The following is a 21,017-nucleotide window of genomic DNA, read 5'->3' as shown; positions in this document are numbered from 1 at the left end:
TTGGGGTCAGTTCTGAGGAGCCAAGCAGAGCCTGTTCTCCTTCTGCAGCCCAAGTAAATCAGGCCTAACTGGGGTTAAAACCCAGAACTAGATCCATAAACCTGTCCTTCATGGAACTGTGCCACATTAAATCCTTTGAATCCCAGAAGTCAGAGCTGAGGCAGGAGGCACAGGGAGATTCAGCTGCAGTTTTGTTTCTCAATCCCTGCACTTGTTCTGTCCCAAGTAGTTTAGCAGGTATTTTATAAAACAAGTGTTCAAAGGTACCTTGCACCATGGTTCAGGCAATCCAAGGACAGGGACTGGGGTTTTTAGATGGGAACTGTATTTTTAATGTGTTCAGAGATTCTTTAATGCCCAGTGCCCTGGCTGAATGATGGTGATTCTTCTTGGAAATGATAATTCATTTCACTGCCCAGGAGAACCAGATGGGTTTTGGTTTGTACCACTCAGACTCGTGCCATGTGAGTTACTGAATGGAACCAGGCTTGTTTTCCTGGATCCAGTGGCCTGTGCCATCCCAAAATTCACACCTGACAGGAAAACAAACCAAGCTGCTCTTGAGGAAAATGCTGCATTTTCCTTTGTTTGGCCCTTTCAAGTCTCTGTGCTGAGTTTGCACTGAGCTGTCATCCAGAAGGGAGATTAACACAATAAATTGATGCAAACCCAAACCTCCCTCATTGGAATTGGCCTCAGTGGCTGCTCCTGTGATCACTGCTGACCTGGATTGAATCAATTTGTATGAAAAGCTTTAAAAAGTTTATCTGAAGATGCCAGAGCCACCAGTGTACAAGTCTTAACAGAGAGCAGGGGATCTGCTCAGTTTAAAGTGAAGCAGGAATTTTGAGCAATGCTGACTGCAGCACACTGGGGGTGAATATATAAATTCTGTGCAATATGTAATTAGTGTGTCACAGATATGTAGATAACAATATTTACTATAAATCCCACTGCACAGCCAATTCCAGCAGTTACTTTTATTTTGAAAACCCTTTCCTGTCAGCAATGATGTTCACCAGCCCCATAAGGGTTGTTTTCTGCAGAGAAAACCCAAAGCCCCAGGTGACAGTAAATACCCTGCCCCTCTCAGTGTGTCCCAAGTGCTGTAGTTCAGGGTGAGTACACATTAAACTAAATTTTCACTCTGGAGCCTAAAACACAGCAGCCCTGAGCAGTATCTGACACAGAACAGTTCCTGGAGGGGGGGGGGGCAGGAAAAGTGAATTATTAAAAAATTGGGAGTGCAAGTCAGATCAGCAGCCTGATTTTGGGAGGGCTGCCTCTCCTTGCTGCAGCTGTCACTGTTGCTGCATCCTCCAGCTGATGTTGGGTACAAATTGTACCAGAGAACCAGAGAACCATGTCCTTGCTGCCTTTAGGAATGGCCTGTGGAATAGATGCCATTTGGGAGCCAGGATGAACCACTAAATGCCAGTGCTTTTGGATGCATTTCACTGGGAATACCACAATTCATTTGGCTTTTGAGTGTTCTGAGCTCAGTTTAGGGCATTGTGCAATGAGATGTTCTTGTGCCTTGGTGCAGTTCCTGTGTCTTGCTTCAGAACTGGAGTATTTTCAGTCTGTTTGTGCAATGGGCACTTGCAAGTCCTTGCAGGATTTTGTTCTGAGGGCTCCTCATTCCCACCAGTGCAGCAACTTGAGCAATAACTGGAATAAACCAGCAGAAGTGTTGAAAGGTACAAACCAAAGGATTTCTTCTCATCAGTTTTGACAGGGACATGTTGAACCTCTGGGGAAGATTCACTGCAGAAAATACACCCCTCAGTTCTGCCAAAATAACCAATCTTTGCTTAAAATTCAAGGGTTTCCAGCTAAAATGCTTTGGGCAGATTAAAAATTAAATTGCTTTGCTGGAAGTGAAAACTCACAGTGCCTCAAGAGCTTATTTCATTCTAAAAGTTTTAGTTGATTCTTTTTTTCCTAAGGTTTCCAAACAGGCAATGCCACGACAGCCTCAGGTTCTTTTGGTGATGTCAAATCATGGAGTGAGATGTAATTATGGGACAATGTTATGTGGAAAGGAGACATCACATTGTTCACCACTAGAACTGATTTGCAGTTATTAGTGAAGTGTCTGTCTTGATGTTTTCAAAGCTCCAGCATGTTCTGTGTACCACTAAAGCTCTTTCCTCTGCCTCCTGGCCTGTTAGGAAGTGTTGCTCAGGAGTGATTTTGGTTCTTGCCACAGCCAGCCTGAGCATTGAGAAAGAAGTTCTGATTTCAACATTGAAATCCTAATTTCAATCACACATTCAAAATGCAGATCCAGCATATGAACCCTCCCACCCCATCTCAGGTGATTTTACACCTGCACATCTCTGGCCACAATTAGCTAACGATTTGGAGAAAATTCTTGCTTATCCTGACTCCAAGGTGATACTCACTGAGGATCCTGAACCCTGAGGAGCTAAATGTAGTGAGTACAGCACTTGTTTTCCTGCCCAACTCCAGGCAGAAAAAAGTACAAAAAAAAAAAAGGCAATGCTCTTTTGACAGAAAAGCTTGAGCTATGCCACTGCTCACCGTGAAATTTCAATGTTTCCATCAATTTCCACATGAGCAGCACAGCTTTGATTACAACCCAAAACATTACAGTTGTAATGGGCTTCAGCTGCACAGCCGGCACAAGCGTGCCTGAGATTTTAAGGCGATTTTAAATGTTATTCTGTGCTCACGAGCAAGTGGTGTGCATTCCTCTCCCTACTTAAAATTTATGTTTATAGTTTTATAGATAGATTGCTTGATTTCTATATATTGGAACTCCTCAAAAAATACAAACGAGCCGTGCTGTACCATATGCTCTCCTCTTTCGGTGGTGTTCTGGCCATTCGCCTCAGTGACAGGCGGTGCTAAGGACTCGATCAAACGCCCTCCATGTTCTTACTTTACGTCCCCGCCGGGCTCGTTGGGGCCGTGAGGGGGGGATGTGGTGACCGGGCCGCCGCCGGTGGCCGCGGCCTGCCCGCTTCGTGCTAGGTTCGCCTCAGTAGCCACGCCGCCCCGTCGGAAAGAGGTTCAGAGTGTGCCCCGGGAGAGATGAAAAGCCCTCGGCCCCGCCGCGGGAGCCCGCGGCCCCGTGAGGGGAACGGAAGATGGGGAGGGGGCGGGAACGGTCCCCACAACCGATGGAGGGAAGGCGCTGCGCATGCGCAGGTAGCGTGAGGGCCCTGTCAGCGTCCCGCCGGCCGGGCCTGCGCATGCGCGCCGCGCCGCGCCCGCACCGAGCCGAGCAACACGGCCGGAGCCCCGCGCATGCGCTCCTGCCGCGCACCGGGGCTGCCCGCCGTGGCGGCGGGGCGCGGGCAGCGCCGCCGGCCCGGGGCGCGGACAGGTGGGTGGGCGGCCGGGCCGCGGCGGCGGGGCCTGGCCGGGCTGGGGCGGCCGGGCGGGATGGAGGGAAGCGCTCCCAACGGCGGCGGGCGGGCGGGAGTGAGTGAGTGACGTCATGACGCCGGCGGTTTCAGCGCGTCGCGGCGCCACCTGGTGGCGAGGAGGGGGTGGCGTTGGACGCGGGGCTGGCCTTATCACAGGCGTACGTCATCGATATGACGTCACGAGAGTGACGTCACCTGCTACGTCATTCCCGGGCGTACCGGGCGGTCCCTGTGGGGCTGACGGGAGCCCCGGCCGGAGCTCAGCCCGGGGCAGCACCCGGGCACAAACGGTGCTGGAGGATGCGGCTCCATCCTCGGTGCTGGCACCAAAGGCAGAAATTCGGGCACAGAGCAGAGGCGGAGCTGCTCAGGGTAAGGAGAGAGGGCGCCAGGGACCCGAGCAGCTTTGCCATTGCCAGCCGGCAGGATTCCCTGGAAACCTTTTATGTAGCTTCAAAGCAAGTTCCTTTCTGGCAGGGTTACCAGGGAAAGCAATTCTCTGCATTTGTTGCAGAGAATTGACAACATGGAGTTTTGTCTGTTGTTTCCAGGCTCAGGGGCACACGGAGCAGCAAATTCAGGGGATGAAGAGGGAGTCTGGACAAGAGCCTGAGCCACAGCACAAGGGGGAATGGCTCCCCACAGAGCAGGGTTAGATGGGATTTTGAGGAGAAATTGATTCCTGTGAGGGTGGGCAGGCCCTGGCACAGGGTGCCCAGAGCAGCTGTGGCTGCCCCTGCATCCCTGGCAGTGCCCAAGGCCAGGCTGGGCAGGGCTGGGAGCAGCCTGGGACAGTGGGAGCGTCCCTGCCGTGGCAGGGGTGGGGTGGGATGAGCCTTAAGGTGATTTCCAGCCCCACCATTCCATGATTCTGTGATGTGGGCCTGCCTTGAAGGGAGGCAGTGTCAGCTGCTTTACTGATAACACTTGGTCTCTGAATCTGCAGACACACAGGTGTTTCTTTTAACCATGCAGATTTTAGATAAAGCCAAAATTACAGCTGGGCAAAACCAGTTTGACTCCTGTAAAGCCTAAAGGCAGTGACACTGGCAGAGTGTTGACTCTGTATGAACTCTCAAAATCACAGACTGGGTTTTATCTTCAAAAAAGACCCTTATATGCTTGGCTTTTGTATCTGTCTAAAATACTGTTCTTCCTGTCCTGGTCCCTTTTTTGCCCTTTGATTTTGGTGCTTGGATAAGAGCAGTTATCTCAACACCAGTAAAGGTATGTCAGAGGAAAACTGGAAACAGAAAGAATTGTTGCCCTAAGCTTTACATTTGGAAGAAAATGAACATTTTGTTCATTTTGACTCTTTGCTTTTTCCACTGGGTCAATTTCCATTACATGCAGAGGGGTTCAGTGTAGCTCTTGTGTGTGATTTTAGCTGAGAAGAGAGCAAGTTATTCATTGCTATGAATTAATGAAGTGTTAGGTGAAAGATGCATTATCAGGTCATCTGAAGAAATCCATGATGAGTTTGGTCACCTTTTCAAAGAGAGCATCCTCCTGTTTCAGAAAAAATCAAGATACGTTGTTAAATTTCCCCTGATATTTGGCTTCAACATAATCACAAATCAGAAAATATGATTTTTAGGAAAAAATCAGTAGAACTGCCCTTGTTTTAAGTGAATGTGCACTTCAGAATAACACTGCCTTCTTGGAAAGGAATGCCTTGAATGTTTAACATGAGAGTGTTCTTACTTCTCTTTATTTTCACTTTTTCATTAATTATTCAGCTCATCCTCTTGCCACAAATATCCCTGCTCCATTCTTGATCTCCAAAACAGCAGAACTGGTTGGCATGGTCACAGTTATCCCTGCTGGAGTGGATCAGGCACCTGGGACAAGGTGATACTGAGGTTTGGAAGAATTATGGGCTGTCCAGGGGTTCCCTTTCTTGATCCTGGTGCTTGGGGTCTCTCCCAGCTCAGTTCCTAAGTAAAGAACAGAAAAACAGGATAGGCAGAGAGTTAATCCCTGTGGGGTGGCACTAGAAACATAAGTGCTCAGTGGCAGCTGTTTGCAGCTGCATTTGGAAACTTATCTAGCTGCATTTGAATAATTTTAAATGCTTTGCATTGATTTTGTTGGATTTTAATTAATCATTTTGTCCCTTGATACTCCTTTAGTGGTTTGTAGAAGAATTACCCCTCTGGTGAGACAGAGCTCTCTTTATTAGCTCAGTGTAGGTCTGGTTTTTATAAACTGTGTTGATTTGGCTTAATTTTATTATCCCTCTTTACTCATCAATTTCCATATAAGCCCTTTCTTTATCAGCCTGGTGTTTAGCTCAGTCTGTAAAATGGGTATTTACTTCCCTAAAATTGTCCTTTTTGAAAAATCACAGTGACTTCTGCTTGCAAATGATCTGATTCTGTTGACAGCACCACCTTCAGCAGCTGCATTTCAGTGTGTTTGGATTGCTCCTAAAATAGGCTGCCTTCAGCACCAGCAGGGGGTGGATATTATGGAAACATTTAATATTTGCAGGATTAAAAGTTCCACAGTTTGGTGTAGTGGCCTTGGTAGGTTTTTCTTCTTGCTTTTCATGTACACCCAAAAAGGTCTTGTTTGAAAGTCCTTACCTTTTTCTGACAAGGTGATTTTACCTCCTGGTTTTAATACATTGCACTGTTTATGTTCAGAATCCGATTCCATCACTGTGATACTATTTTTTATCTTTGTTTTTATTATCAATCTGAAAACCAAGTGAGTTTTTATCTCTTTATTGATTTTTGGGGCCTCTACCAAAGTGTTTTTATTCAGTCCTTGATATCAATTGTATTATTATCTTTAGATTAATAACTTGCTGTTTTCATTCAAACCAATTTGATTTTTGCATCACAGTTTGATCTGTGCTGCTGTGTTTGCATACAGCCAGGAGCATTTGAGTGACCGTTAGTTTTTATTTTCCTCTTCACTTCCCCTTTATCCTTCCAGAGGAGACACAAAGTGAATTTTCTATTCTGAGGACGTGTTGGTAGAGGGACACTTTGTTGTGTAAGTAATGATTTTAAATTCTGTCTAGAGTGTGATGGATTTTTTTGGTGCCTGTGGAAAGCTTTGAAATGCTTTGCCATATGAGCAGGGTGCTGGCAGGGGGAGGTGCAGCCCTGAACAGGAATGTGAGGACTGAAGGGATGTCAGATATGGGACTGGGTGGTGCCACATGGACACTGATGCTGATCCCTGCTAAGATTGCTCCTTGCAATCTCAGGATGATTTTCCTACGTAGCATTCCCTTTTTATAGAGACTTGAATTAATTTCTCATTTCCTATTTTCCACATCTGGTTTTGTAATAGTTTTGTTACCTTTTTCTGGCACAGGGAAGCTGGCAGAGACCAGGACAAGAGAGTTGTACCTCTTTGGATTCGTGTTTTGCACTTACATCTGTTCTCTCCCCACAGAACAAGCCCTGTTGTCCTCAGTGTTAAATGTTTTGCACTTTTGCAACCTCAGAGACCCTGCACTGTACAGATGCAGTGTTGTGTCTTTATAAAGCAGTGATAAAGGTGTTGGTTAGTGCAGAGAACAGGCTCTAGTGAATAATCTATAAAAGGATGGAGGATAATGTGCTTTTTCAGAAGTCACACCATTGACATGTAGGTTCTTCTCCATCAGGAACTGGTAGGAAGATTTTTTGATCTGGAGGAATCCCTAGAGATCTACCAGTGTGGCTGCCAGAAAAACACTGCAGAAATTCTTCCTATTGCAGTGTTTGGTCTGACTTGACTGGAAGTTTGATCACTAACCCTCAGATCTTTGGCTGCAGCTTCCACAAAAGGAGAAGGAGGTGATGAAACTTCCAGCACCAGCCCAAGTGGTGCCTCCCATCATCTGTAATTAGTGTGGGTCATCCAGGCCCTGGCAATTAGCTGATTTCTGAAGATTGGGGTGGGGTAGGAAGGTGCCTTCCTTTGGACTCACTCCAGCAGGTCCAGATCCTTCCTGTGCTGAGGACCTCAGGCAATAATTCAAGTTTTGTTAGCCTCACTGTCTAATCTTAAATAATCCCATTTTCCTAAGCATTTCTGGTGAAATACAAGAGATTGCATCCAAGGTTTTGGAAGCATGCAGTGAATTTTTCTTTCAAGAAGAGAGGAATTGAGGAGGAGATGTGCTGTGGTGCTCAGGAGAAGAGAAGGTTTGTGCTGTGTGCAGGCTGTGGAGGCCTGCCCAGCCCTGATGGGCTGTTGTAGCCGCGGTGCTGACATGTTCTTGGAGGCTGAAATGGCAGGAGGATTGTTCCTGGAACAGACACAGAGTGTAAAGCAGCAAGGGAGCAAAGCCCAAATGTTGTGTGTGTTTGAGAGCATGTCAGGTTGGACTGCTGGTGGAAAAATGTTTGCAGGGGTTAAAAGAGAGGCTGCTCTGAAAAGTGGGAGGGTAACAGATGTTTTAGCTGCTTGGGGTTTTTTAAGGGTTTTATGATTTAACTAAGTAATTGCAAGCAGTAAATTGAAGGTATGTAGTAGGTGCATACTTTTAAATCATAGAATTACAGGATAGTTTTAATTGGAAGGGACTTTAAGATCATCCAGTTCCACCCTCCTGCTCTGGACAGGGACACCTTCCACTATTCCAGATTGCTCCAAGCCCTGTCCAGCCTGGCCTGGAACACTTCCAGGGATGGGGCAACCTGTGCCAGGCCCTCACCACCCTCCCAAGGAAGATTTTCTTCCCCATATCCCATCTAATCCTGCTCCCTGCAGTGGGGAGCCATTGCCCCTTGTCCTGTCACTCCAGGCCCTTGCCCAAAGTCCCTCTCCATCTCCCATCAGGTACCTATTAACATGATGCAAAGGATCATCAAGAGCAGTCGTTTCAAAATACACTAAATCCATAATTTTCTCTCCATTTCCAGGTTCTATCTTTCATTCTTACTGCTCCTGCTTTGTACCATTTGCTGATCCATGTTTACTTGAAGGGCACAGCTGGGCTATAGATTTGGCATCTCAGTGAACAGGTAAGTGCAGCTGATTATTTTATTTGTGATTTGTTGAGTCCTAAAATCACCCAAAATGAATTGAATGTTATACTGAAAAAAATTACTTTCAAAACCATTGAATTTTGAGCTCAATAAACTGGTGCCAAAGGTGGTTATTAGGGGCAGCAACAGCAGCAGCTTCAGAAATACTGAGATGTTGAACAGAGTAGGAACTGTGGGTCTGGAAAGGGAGGAATAATAAAGATAAATTCTTAGTTTTGCATCAGAGGTTTGATCTGATCTGCCTGGGACACTGAACATTGATAGCAAATGCCAAAGTGCTGCTCTGTTTGAAAGTTTAATATCAGGAACTCACCATAAATAATCCAGCAGTACAGATGTGTCTGAGGTATTTAAAGCCATGTAGGATGTGAGATTTGGGACTTCTCCACGTGCTGACTCCTCCTTACAAGAAAATGGTCAATTTACTGTTATAACTACCCCAGTGTTCTGTCCAGAAAAAGTAAATTTATGAACTGGCTACATAAAACCTTTGTTTCTAACAGAAAATTACTCCAAGATTCACAGCAAAACCCTCTGCAGGTCTGGGAGCCTGAGTTTAAAATAAATAAATCCATTAACATCTGTAATTGCTTATAGGAAAGGCTGACCCATGGAAGTGTGTAACCAGCATTCCTCAGCCTCTCATGTCTGCAGCCAAGCCTTTTGAGAAAACAATCCCCCATGTGTTTTTCCTGCTTTTTGAGCCTTTCTGTGCTCAGAGCTTTACTGGAGTAACTGGACCACAGCTGCTGCCATTCCAAGTGAAACACTCTGGTTTGGATTTGAAAGAAGCAGGTTTTGGGAACAATAAAAACCCCTGGTAAAATAGCCAGAACCATCATGAACTCAGGGCTAGGAAGAAGGGGACAATGAAAACATGTAAGAATAGAGCTCTAGTTTTAATGTTGATGGCATTTCCATCTGGACACTGTACCCAGTGCTGTTCCAGGTAATCCCTGCCTGAGACTGCTGTTCTTGCTGTAGCTGAAAAGATTAAGAAATTCATTTAAAAATACCATTTATTTAGTCTGTTTACCTCATATATGTGACAGCAGTTTGGGAAACATGATCAGTGCTGTGGTTTATTGAGTACACAGGGGAAGAATTCAGCAGGAGCAGGAGAGCTTAATGCTAAGTGAGCAACAGTGGGAGTAAGAGGAGAGAAAAGGTGAGCATGTTTAATGGAATTGTTCTCTGACATGTCCTAAAACCCCTTCTGAAGTGCCAGAAACTCCATTTATTTACTTTTCCAAATGAGGTTGGACTCTCTTTGAAACTGTAATGTCTCAAAGTGTTCCACACTCCAGAATCACTGCATGAGCTGAGGGATGGGGCTTTTCCCTGCTGCATTTGCTGGTCTTGTGCTCTATTTATATAAGTAGGAATGTTGTATAACAGCAGGACTGTCTGAATCCAGAGCTCCAAGACAAAAACCTGCCCCATATCAGATACCTGTTTTGAAATCTCTCCTCTCCTTTGCTGATGTGGCTTGGGGCATTTCTGTGGTACAATTATAGGGACACTCTTTGGGGTCAATATGTGCTGTTTCTAATCTTAGTATTTCATGCAAATTCTCTTCTCCTTCAGCAGTTTACACCTTGTCCCACAGTGCCTCTGCCTGTACCATCATGCATGACCACCTGCTTTTGTTTCTTTGTTTAAGGGCTTTCCTAAGTGTCTCTCTGAAGCTCTGTACCTTACCATGATGATCCTACACGTGCTCTGCACAAACTGAGGTGCCTAACTTAAGATCCAGAGTCTTCTGAAGAACCAACTTGTGAAAGCAGGTGAGGTCCTTGGAGAGAAAACATGCTCTGCTGAATGTGAATGAAGTGTGGAAGAATGAACTGTTGGAAGTGCCCACTCTGTCTGGTGAGCTCATTGGAGTCTGGAGAATGGACATCTCTGAGGTGCTGGAAGGGCTGATGTAAATCTGAACTGATTCTGGTGCTTCCCCCTGCCCTCCAGCCCTCAGAGTGTTGCTGGAAAGCCAATGGATGAACAGGACAATGATTTCAAAGAGTTGTGGGCAAATATTTTGAGTGGGGCAAAGAAAAAGGCTGGGGATGCTGAGGCAACAAAGAGGGTTCAGAAAAGGCCAAAGAGCACCACAACACGAAGCAAACTGAGAAGAGGCAAAGCTGCTGCTAAGAGCCAAACCCTTCATCACTCACCAGCAGTGAAGGAGAAAAACTTCCTTCAAAATCTGGGCCCAAAGGAGCAAACGTTGGTGCATAAAGAAGATGGTGATGCTGCAGCCTGTAGTGGTGAGACTGCACAGGGGGATGGAGCAAGGAGCCCTCTCCCTGCCAGCCAGCTGAGCACAGGGACCTCTGAGGGAAGCCAGAGGTCTCTGACAGGTAGGTGACCTGGAACAGTTCAAACAGAAGATAGGCAAGGACTGGGAGGACTCTGTAGCTCAGGGGAGGTTTTGAGAAATCCACGCAGAGGGGATGCAGCAGCACTGTTGGAAGTCTTGCACCTTACACAGGTTTAACCTAGCAGTGTGTCCCTCAGTAAGGTGAAGCCTTGGTGCAAACTGATTTGTTGGCCAGTGATTATTTACTGTTTTTTTGAAGTATCAGAGCTGAGAAAAGTACTCTCAGATCATCTAGAAGCAGGCTCAGAGTATATTGTGGTGCTTTTTCACTCACTGCTTCATTGTGTGGTGACATCTGTCACTGGATGTTTTCACGGGCAAAACCAGGAATGAGTTAAGGAAGGTGTTGGATTAATTCAGAAGGGGTTAGTCCTTCAGTAGGTGTTAAACATGATGGCCAGAATGCAGTCACCAGTGATGGAAGTCCTTAAACTGATAAATTGGGTCAGTCAGGAATGGGACATTGTGTGGTGGGAATGCTGGGAGAGCAGGGCTGTGGGACTGCCTTCCACGTCCCTGCTGCAGACCATGCAAGGCTTCCTCAATATTCCTGCCTATAAAACAGATACAAAAGTCTCTAAATGCCCCTGTAGCCCAGAACCCCAGTATTGTTACTGTTATTGTACACAAATTCTTCACTTCTCCAAGAATGGCTGTTGCAGAGCTGAGCCTGGCCCAGGCTGCTGTCAGGGAAGGGCCTCCCAGCAGCTCTCAGTGTGTGTTTAAAGCTGTCTGGTGAAAGTGGTGTTTTCTCTCCCCCTCTAGTAAATCCTCCACGTGGCTGCCTTAATATTCCTGCCTAAAAAAGGATACAAATTTCTCCAAATGCCCCTGTAGCCCAGAACCCCAGTGTTGTTACTGTGGCTACATAAATTGTTCCCTCTTCCAAGAATGGCTGCTGTAGAACTGAGCCTGGCTGCTGTCAGGGAATGGCTTTCCAGAAACTCTCAGCATGTGTTTAAAACTGCCTGGTAAAAGTGGTGTTTTCTCTCCCTCTAGTAAATCCTGTGAGTGGCTCTTCCCAGACCACCTTACCCTTCCTTCCTGCTACTCCTCCAGGATCCTGCTCCTCACCCACCCCCAAGGTGAGGGTGGCAGAGCTGGTGGTGGAGAGAATGCAGCAGTTCAAGAGGGTGGCACCTGAGCAGCTGAAGCTCAGCTCGGATGGGAGCGTGCCAAAGGCTGCAACCAGCTGGGATTTCCCTGCCAGGAGCCAGGAGCAGGAGCCTCCTGAGGATGGTATGTGTCTCCTCTTGGCTCTGCTGTGTGCAGAGTGAGTGCCTGGTGAGAAGGGTTCCTCAGGAGCAGTCCTGGATCCTAGGGCTTTGTTCCTTGCTGGCCTAGTGGCTTGCTGTGCAAATCACTCCAGATCCCTGAGAAAACTTTGTTAAAGGATTATCCATACTTTTTTTCCAGCTCTTCTCTAAGGCTGAATTAACCTCATGTAAATTCTAGAGGAATGATTGTCTTTTTGGAAACAGGTTGAAATTCCAACAAGATCAGTGAACTTTGTCATCCTTCCCTAGGGACAGTGTCAGGCAGCTCTTAGGTAGCCCCATCTTAGATACATCTCCAAGCACTCTCTAACATGGTATGTTCTGTGTTGATAAATGGAATTCACAGCAAATTTACTCTGGTTGGTTCTTTATAGATCAAGTCCCTGTTGGTTCTGTATGGACATGAAAATCTGCTGAAGAGCCAAAGCCAGAGCACTGTTATATATAAATGTGTTATACATTTGATGTATAAAATTCCCTATTTTCCCCAGAAACTTCAGTCAAAACTGTCCCTTCATTGTCCCTGACATATGATGCACTGTGAGTGAATTGTCACCTCCTGCCCCTGGGCTGGTCCAGTCTGGGAATGTTGGAAAGGAGCAGGTTGTACCTTTCCTGGTGGAGATCAGGTGTGAAAATGCAAGAGAAAAATTGCAATGAATTTTTGCGTGTCTAGTTTAATAGGCTAATAATGACAAGTGTATCAGTTTCATGGTATAGTCTTGGAGTTCAGTCTTGGAGTGTTAAAAAGGAACAGGTTGTTCCTTTCCTGGTGGAGATTGGGTGTGAAGATGCAAGAGAAAGATTGCAATGAATTTTTGCGTGTCTGGTTTAATAATGCCAAGTGTACCAGTTTCTCACCTTCCATACAGGATTCAGTTTCCATCTTACATCATCTCTGCCTCCTTTGCCAGATACCCAGCATCTCCCATCCATGGAACACGACAGTGCCCTGGCTTTGGCTCTCCAGCAGGAATGCAAGGAAGGAGCCCTGGCAAGCCTGGAGGATGCAGGTTTGTTCTTCTGTCAGATCTGCCAGAAGGATCTCACAGCCATGAACAGCCTGCGGAGAGAGCAGCACGTCAACAGGTCAGACACCAGGACCTGTCTGTCCTTCCATCCAGCCCCAGAGACTCCTCACTCAGCCCAGGCAGGGGAGAAAGTGAGAGCAGGGGTTCTGCATAAAGGGTTTACCTTTGAAAGTTGAATTAAGGAGCCATTTTGGTGTGAAAGCAGAGGCTGATTGCTCCTGCATATGTGTGGCCAGGCCAAATCTGCTTTCATGGGCAGTGTGGCAGAGGAGCTGCCATTGTAAAGGAACCTGCTGATCTTCAAGGTCTTTTCCAACCTTAATGATTCCATTAGTGATGACTCCCTAATGCAAATTTAGAGATCTACTGATTTCAACCAACAAAGTTGTGTTTGCTCTGATTTGTTACAATTCATCTAAGAACATCTGGTATGTCACTGTATCTGAGGTGTTTGCTGAGGGAAATGTGAGCTACTCAGAGATGACTCAGTTGAAATTACTGCCCTTCATTTTACTATTTCCTTAGTGATAAAAATCAAACACAATATATTATGCACAGGCAACTCTCTGGAAATTGAAACTGTGCTTTTCTGTTGACAAAGTATCAGAAACAACACATTTGAATGACTGTAAATTCTTAATTCAGGCACTTCCAGACAGCAGGAGTGATGTAAATTGTCCAGTCCTGCATCATGTTACTGACTGGCTCCCATTGATCAGGCTTGCTGCACCTGCAGCTTTCTAGGTGTTACTGTTGTTTCTGTTTTCAGACAATTTGTGCTGCTTGAAAAAGCTATAAAACAGTGAGAGTGCTAGATATGTTTTTTGGAAAGTCAGGCTTTCTGAACCATTCACATGTAATCATGTGTTGAGATTACAAGGTTATATCAGCCAGGGATTTTTTATAGCAGCCTTCATCCCAAGAGTGGAGCTGTAGATGGACAGATGCACTGACACACCAGTCTTCACCAGTGCTGAATGGTCTCTTAGCACAGCCCTGTGTGTCATTACCTAACCAAGGAGTGACTTTTGTAATAGGTCCTGCAGATCCAGAATTTCACACTCTGAATCTCTTTGGAAAGAACAGAAAAGCAACAAGTACAAATTTTTACATAGTTTTGGCCTGCCCGAAGTTATTTGAAGATCATCATGCTGCACTCTGGAGCATGGTGTCAATTCAGCTGCTCCTTTTCTGTTAACAGAGGTTTATAAATGAGCTGGAATGTTAAAATGAGTGCAGGAAGAGGGATTGGGTGATGGACACACATGAAATGTGTTGTTCAGAGAGCCTGTGGACTCCTTATTCCAAGAGATGTTCAAGACAGGTCTGGAGTAACCTGTTCTAGTGGAAGGTGTCCCTGCCTATGGGGAATCATGGATCAAGATGTCCTTTAAGGGCATGGATCAAGATGTCCTTTAAGGGCATGGATCAAGATGTCCTTTAAGGTCCCTTCCACCCCAAACCATGTGGGATTTTATGATTCTAAAGTTATTCACTGCACTTGCCTTTGAGCAATATGTTTTTGATGTGCCTCTGAGACCATTATTTCCATGTAACTGTTCCATGTTGTGTTCATCACAGCTGTGGGCACATAGTTCTTGTTCCTTTAGTGGATGTTCATGGCTGTTACTGATACTAGAAGTGATTGTGCTTTCTATTAATAATACCAGTATTAATATTAATATATTAATTGCTTCAGTCTTAGCATGGACCCTTCAAAGTCTCCATAGGTAAAGTCTCCATTTGCCACTGTCTCCCAGGTGTCTGGATGAGATGGAAGAAGCACAGGTGTCATCCTGCAGCAAACCAGTGGTCCCTGAGTGTCCCATCTGTGGGAAGCAGTTCCAAACCCCCCAGAGCAGAGTCAGCCACCTGAAACGCTGTGCTGTGGAGATGGAGGTGCCTCCTAACCTGCTGCTCCAGGCAGTGCAGCTGCAGGTGGCCACTCTTGGTGATGCAGCTCTTCAGTGTCCCAGGTAAGCTGGTAAAGAAAAAAAAAAGATGCTGATTGCTTCTTTTGGCCTGAGAGGTGTTGGAGGTTGGGAGGAGCAGTAAATGCAAGGCTGACTCACACACTGGGTGAGCCCTGAGCCATGACCCAGTGAGGAGGATGTGGCAGTCAGTTGGAGAAATCTGAATTTCCCTCAGAAGAGGTCAGGTAGTGGATGACTTTAAAAGCCAGCAGGAGCAAAATGGGGAGTAAATAACCTTACAGTGGTTTGTCAGAATGATTTGTCTTCAGTAAAGCTGAATGGGTGTGTTTGAGCTTATTGAGTGAACACAGAGTGTGGGTGTGGGGCCTTTCCTGACATCTGTGGTGCCAGAGCCTCAGCTCCTCAGTTCATGGCTGTCCTGGGAACATCCTTTCATCCTGAGCCAAAGAGGAAGCAGATGTGATGGTTTGGAATGTGCTTGGTACAGAGCTGCTCACTTGAATTTGAGCAGAGTCTTCAGATTCTGAGTGCACCAAGTGGTGCCTGAGTGAGTTTGTGGAGGGGCTCCTAAGTCCTGTTGTGCCAAGGAAGGACCATTGCCTGGTCCCTATGCAAGCTGAGGGGTGGGAAAGCATTTTCTGGTGATCTGGTTTTCTCCCTGCTTCAACTTGTTTGTTCCCCTTTGATAGAAAAAGTCATTCAAGGTAGAGGTAACAGATGCTTACATCCCAAAATAAGACTTCTCTAAATTGCTCTAAATTCCATGAATGATAAATCCTTTGCTCTCTGCTAGGAAAGAAAGTACTGAATGGTTTTTATTATGCTTGACATGGGAATCTCTGTGAGCAAATGGAACAGTTGCTCTGGAGTACTCAGTGGTTGTTGTCTCTGATCCAGCCACATTAACTGGGGCTGCCTGCTGCATTCTTGGATTTCAGCAATCAGCCCAGCAGGGCAAAGAGGAAAGGCCCCTCCAACGAGGACCTGAGGAAAACACAGAAGAGGGCCAAAATGGAGCCTAAGGATGAAGATCTGCAGGTTGCCATGGCAATGTCACGCTCTCTGTTGGAGCAAGAAAAGCAGGAGCAAGCAAAATCAGTTACAAATGTGAAAGCAGTGGCTGCTTTCCCAATCAAATGGAAGCCAGGATCAGGTATGTGTGACAGCAGGTTGGTGTCTGAGGCTGTGGTACTGCAGGAGTAACAGGGCTGCTCTCCACCAAAGCTTCCCTGTTGGATACAGGAGGGATGAGAGCCCTGTTTCTGGTTTGTTTAAGCTGTCAGAGCTTCAACAATATGCAGTATCCAGATGCAGTCTAGAATGACAGCAGGATGTCCATGGGTTTCAGGAATCCTGTGCTTTTTTTCACTGATTTGCTCTTTTGAATCTGTAAAATAGTCTTAAGCTGTTGTTTCTTGTAAACTGTGGAAGTGAGGAGAAATAATACAAAAATATGATTGCTGTTTCTCCTGTAGTAGATTCTTTTGCTGTTCCTCCTGCTGCAGCCTGGATTAATGCAGCTTTTTCAGTGTTATCTGATATCATTTTGTCCTTTTTGCAGTGCCATGTGTGTCCAGTACATGCTGCTGAGCAGGGCCTCACCATTCCAGAGTGCAGAAGGGTTTAGAAAGGCCTTTGGGGAGAGGGGAGAGGGTTGAGAGCTGCCCAGAGGGGAGACTTCACTCTTCACAACCCTGCTCCTGCCCACAGATGCTCCCAGCTGGATTTGGGTCTGGGCATTAGTAAGGCAAAGGTAGTAAGACACAGCATTTCCAAATGAAAGCTGCCCAGTGTTTGTGTGAGCTGTGGTTTGATCTCACCCATGACCAGAACACAAGAAAAGGACCCTTCATGGGGTTGTTGGTGGAGTTCATTTCTCCTGTAAGGGCCATGTGAGGTTTTGGACTACCTGCACAATCTTAAGAGTTGTGTTCCCATGCCTTTTTGTTGTCACTGAAGAAGATGCTGTGCTGATCTCCTCTGCCCTGTGTGTTCAGCTGTTTACTTACTTGGGTTCCTTTTCTTTTTAAAGAGAAAAAGAGGCGTAGGAAAGGCACCAGTGCCCCTCCACCTCTGCTGCTCCAGGACCCAGAGAAGGTCCACAAGAGGATCCAGGAGAGAGTAGCCATGATGCTGACAGAAGAGATGGAATTCCCTCCCACCCCTCAGCTGCCCATCAGTAGGATTCTGGAGGATGAATCTGGAGAAGCAGCCTGGCTCATGCCATTGTGCAAAGCCAAGAAATGCTTTTTGTGGAACATCAGTGCTCTGACAGGACCCTGTGACCCTGAATCATTCTACACTGCAGCCTTGACCCCTCCAATTGAACCCTGGAAGCCTGTGCAGGTGGGGCTGTTGTCCTTGCTCTGATATGTGTGTGTCCTGGTTCTTGATACTTGCCCTGTGTCCCTTCTGTTTCCTGGTTTGGAATGTAAACCAGTGATCCCCTCTCTCTGCACACTCACTGCCTGTGATCTGTTCTTCCCTGGTCTTACCCAGTCACGTTTGAGGATCTTGAACTTTCATTTCTGCCTTTTGGAGAGGAGAACAAGGTTCATGTTACCATGGTTTTTGAGCTTTCAGAAAGTAAAAGGGATGGGAACAGAGAGTACTGAGTAAAGGGATCCCATCCTGCTCATTGTGCCATTAGTTTGTCCATATTTACAGCAGCCTGGCTCTTGTTTTTGTACTTAGCACTTCTTTCTGGTCATTTCTAGTGTGAACTTTGCCTGTGTTGCACTCAGCAAGGGCTGGGGAGAAAAATTTAAACTGAAACCTGCTATTTGCTAGCACAGAGAAGGTGGGAGTGCCTGGAGTTTTACAGCAAAGCATTTGCACTCAGGCTTCCCCTGTGCATCCTCCTGCTGCATGTGAGCTTAGTCCAGGTCTCAGTTCCACTCTTTCATTTTGATTCCACCTGGATCTGCCTCTTCCACTTCTCTGTATTTTTATAAAAAGTGCCCACAGAGAAAGCTCTTTCAGTCTCTTTTCTCCAAGAAGGATAACACTTCTCTCTCTTCCCTAGTTCTTCTCTTGAAGAAATGTTTGGTGCTCAAAACACCTATTCTAAATCTACTGTGCATATTTAGGTGCTTTATTTAATACTTCTTCCCTAGTCAAAGCCCAGTGTTTCTCTTGCTTGTTGCAGGTTGAGGCTGGAGAGACCTTTCATTCAAGCCAGAACCTGCCAGAGAAGTTTAAAAATAAAAAGCAGGAATGTCTTTAAAATCATGGCAAGAGTGTGTTTTTCCTCTGATTCTTTCCATTCACAGAAATGGCTGAACTATTTTTACTTAGAAGTAAATGAGCAAAATTATTTTTTGGGAAACAAAGATCAAACCTGGAAAATACCCACTCCAAGGTGAAAGTTTGATTTAGTTACATATAAAATGTAACTAATGTTTAGTTACATGTAATGTAACTGAAAATGCAAAAGCATTTCAGAACTCAGAACAGAAGCACCTGGAGAGCTTCAGCTGTGACTTTTGCCAGGAACTCCAGCCATAATTAAATATTTAGATGTTGAATTGGGAGCTTTCTCTCTGCTTGGCAGCTGCCTGCACAGATATGCTCCTGGAGAAACCAACTTTTCTGCATTTTCCATGGTAGCTTTTTTTCTTCTGCTCAGAGCTGTCTTTTCTCTGGAGAGTCCTTCATAGAACTGCAGAGAGCTGTTCCTCAGAATCCCCTGGACCTGGGCAGTGCTCTGTGATCCTTCATAGATATTTCAGGAGTATGAAATAAACACTGTACTCTGAGCTTTGCAAATACATGAAACAAGATCTAATTTATTGGTGTCTTTTTTTCCCTCCTCACTTGATCAGAATCAGCCAGAGAACCTTCAGCCATCAGTGGGATCTCATCAGCCACAAATATCCCAGCAAACTCAGCCTGACCTCAGTTCTCAGGAGCCCTCTTGCACAAAGGTTGGAGGCCAGACTTCTGATGGATCCAAGCCAGTTCCTGAAGGAGATGGGCAGGTTTTATCCCCAAGCCAGGACATTCAGACCCTGCAGGACCTGGTGGACTTGGCCAGGGAAGGACTCACCCTTACCCAGTGGAACCTTGACACTGGCCATGTTCAGGCAGCAGAGCAGCCAGGTGAGTTCTGGCAGCTTTGTGGGCCCTGCCCTGGTTCCTTCAGCTGCACAGAGCCAGGCTGTGGCTGGGCTCACTCTGAGAGCCACAGCAGCACCCACAGGTTGTTGGTGTTGATCCAAGAGGTGATGTTGTGGGGGCACATTTTCCTGAAATAGGATGTAGAACAATCAACCTGATATTTCTGAAATGATTCATAAATCCCAGCTTTTAAGAGAATTCCTGGACAGCATATGTTAGATTTTATTTTAAAATTAAAGAAATCAAAGTATTTTCTGCCAGGAGGGAGCCTGGAACAAAATCTTCATTCCTGCTTATCTTGGACATACAAGAGAGCTGGAGAGGGACTTTTCACAAGGACATGTAGGACATGAGGATTGGTTCCAAACTGAAGTAGGTTATATTTAGATTAGATAATGGGAAGAAATTTTTCCCTATGAGGATGCTGAGGCCCTGGCACAGGGTGCCCAGAGCAGCTGTGGCTGCCCCTGGATCCCTGGCAGTGCCCAAGGCCAGGCTGGGCAGGGCTGGGAGCAGCCTGGGACAGTGGGAGGTGTCCCTGCCATGGCAGGGGTGGCACTGAATGGGCTTTAGGTCCCTTCCAACCCAAACCAGTCTGGGATTCCATGATTCTACCTGGACAGCCTTTCTGTTCTGTGCACTGTCTTTTCAGGTCTTGAGACAGTTGGATGAGAGATGCACAAGAGGGATGATTTTATGTTGGACATGAATTACACAAACCTGGAGTTTATCTGTGCCTGCTCAGGGTTGATAAAATACAACACCTGGAATTCCTCTGTGGGCAACTCTCTAATGTCCCCAGTCACAGTGCATGTGGTGCACAACTGCACATTTTGAGGGCAGTGGTACCCCCTAAAGTGCTCTGGCTCTTCAGCAGAATCTGTTGTGTCTCCTGTTCATTTGTGAAAGAGAACATGGTTTCTGAGCTCACCTGTCTGCATTTGCACTTGGATATAATACTGCTCACTTCCCCTGCTCAACTGCAGCAGATGGTCCCTGGCCCTTTAATGTATATAAATAACAGTGAAATGGTGCTTAGGTACCCTCAAGCTGTCACAACCCAGAGCCAAACCCTGCAAAAAGCCTTGAGGGAGAGGCTGAGCCTTCAGCCCAGCCAGCCTGGTCACAGCAGCTGTCACATGAAGGATCCTCTTAGGAGTTCTTAGATCATTCTGTGCCACAAGGAGGTTGTGTGTGATTTGTGATGTGCATTTTCTTCCCTGAGGAGAAGAATTGACTTCCAGTGATCCCCCACTTAGTGGCTTTGTGCCCCCATCCAAGAAGAAGAGCCTCCTCAGGAGCAGCACTAAAAAAGTAAGGATAACCTTTTTTCCTACTCTTTATACATTCATCTATAACAATTAAAAACTGTTCCTTTGTGCAAATCAAAGAAGTGTGGAATATTTCCAATTCCTATCTGTGGAAACAAAGTGGTGCTTGAGGTTCACAGTGACTTGAGGATTCCTCATGGGCACAGGTGAGATCAGCACACCTGGGGTGTTCCATCCTGAGGGTTTTTCAGTGCTTGTCCTGCCTGATGAGAGATGATTTAAATGCCAGGGAACAGAAGGCCAGGCTGTGCAGGTCAGGGAGCTGTAGCACTGACAGTGTTTGAGGGTAGGAAGCAGTTTTTGCTGCTAATTGAGCTTTTAAAGGGTTTGGTGTAGAAAACTCTCAGTTGTGGGAGCACAGAGGATCTAGTTTGTAAATCAGTGTGTGCTCTATGGTGACTGAGTGAGAAACACAGCCCAGTAAGTCACAGATGATTTTTTTATGTGGTCTGTAGATGTCATCTTATCCCACATGCACCAGGGGATGTGTAATTTTCCATGAATGTATAATCAGTTTTATTCAATTGAAGTTCATACAAAGTAAAATTAATTC

General features: G+C 46.0%; 1 protein-coding gene across 1 annotated transcript in view; it reads left to right on the top strand.

Annotated features, from left to right (window-relative positions):
• Nucleotides 1-3,257: 3,257 nt before the first annotated feature.
• Nucleotides 3,258-21,017, top strand: part of SLX4 (SLX4 structure-specific endonuclease subunit) — a 28,957-nt gene continuing 11,197 nt past the window's right edge. Inside the window, exons 1-12 of the mRNA XM_059484782.1 lie at nucleotides 3,258-3,355; nucleotides 5,138-5,249; nucleotides 6,342-6,401; nucleotides 8,267-8,368; nucleotides 10,056-10,752; nucleotides 11,772-12,011; nucleotides 12,964-13,138; nucleotides 14,841-15,056; nucleotides 15,953-16,167; nucleotides 17,047-17,360; nucleotides 18,839-19,115; nucleotides 20,359-20,447. Coding sequence (XP_059340765.1) covers nucleotides 10,386-10,752; nucleotides 11,772-12,011; nucleotides 12,964-13,138; nucleotides 14,841-15,056; nucleotides 15,953-16,167; nucleotides 17,047-17,360; nucleotides 18,839-19,115; nucleotides 20,359-20,447 — 1,893 coding nt within the window. The 5' untranslated portion in view covers nucleotides 3,258-3,355; nucleotides 5,138-5,249; nucleotides 6,342-6,401; nucleotides 8,267-8,368; nucleotides 10,056-10,385. The remainder of the gene's footprint in view (nucleotides 3,356-5,137; nucleotides 5,250-6,341; nucleotides 6,402-8,266; nucleotides 8,369-10,055; nucleotides 10,753-11,771; nucleotides 12,012-12,963; nucleotides 13,139-14,840; nucleotides 15,057-15,952; nucleotides 16,168-17,046; nucleotides 17,361-18,838; nucleotides 19,116-20,358; nucleotides 20,448-21,017) is intronic.

The sequence above is a fragment of the Ammospiza nelsoni genome, chromosome 17, assembly GCF_027579445.1.
Source record: "Ammospiza nelsoni isolate bAmmNel1 chromosome 17, bAmmNel1.pri, whole genome shotgun sequence".
NCBI classification, from domain to species: Eukaryota; Metazoa; Chordata; class Aves; order Passeriformes; family Passerellidae; genus Ammospiza; species Ammospiza nelsoni.
This window is presented reverse-complemented; position numbering and strand designations above follow the sequence as displayed.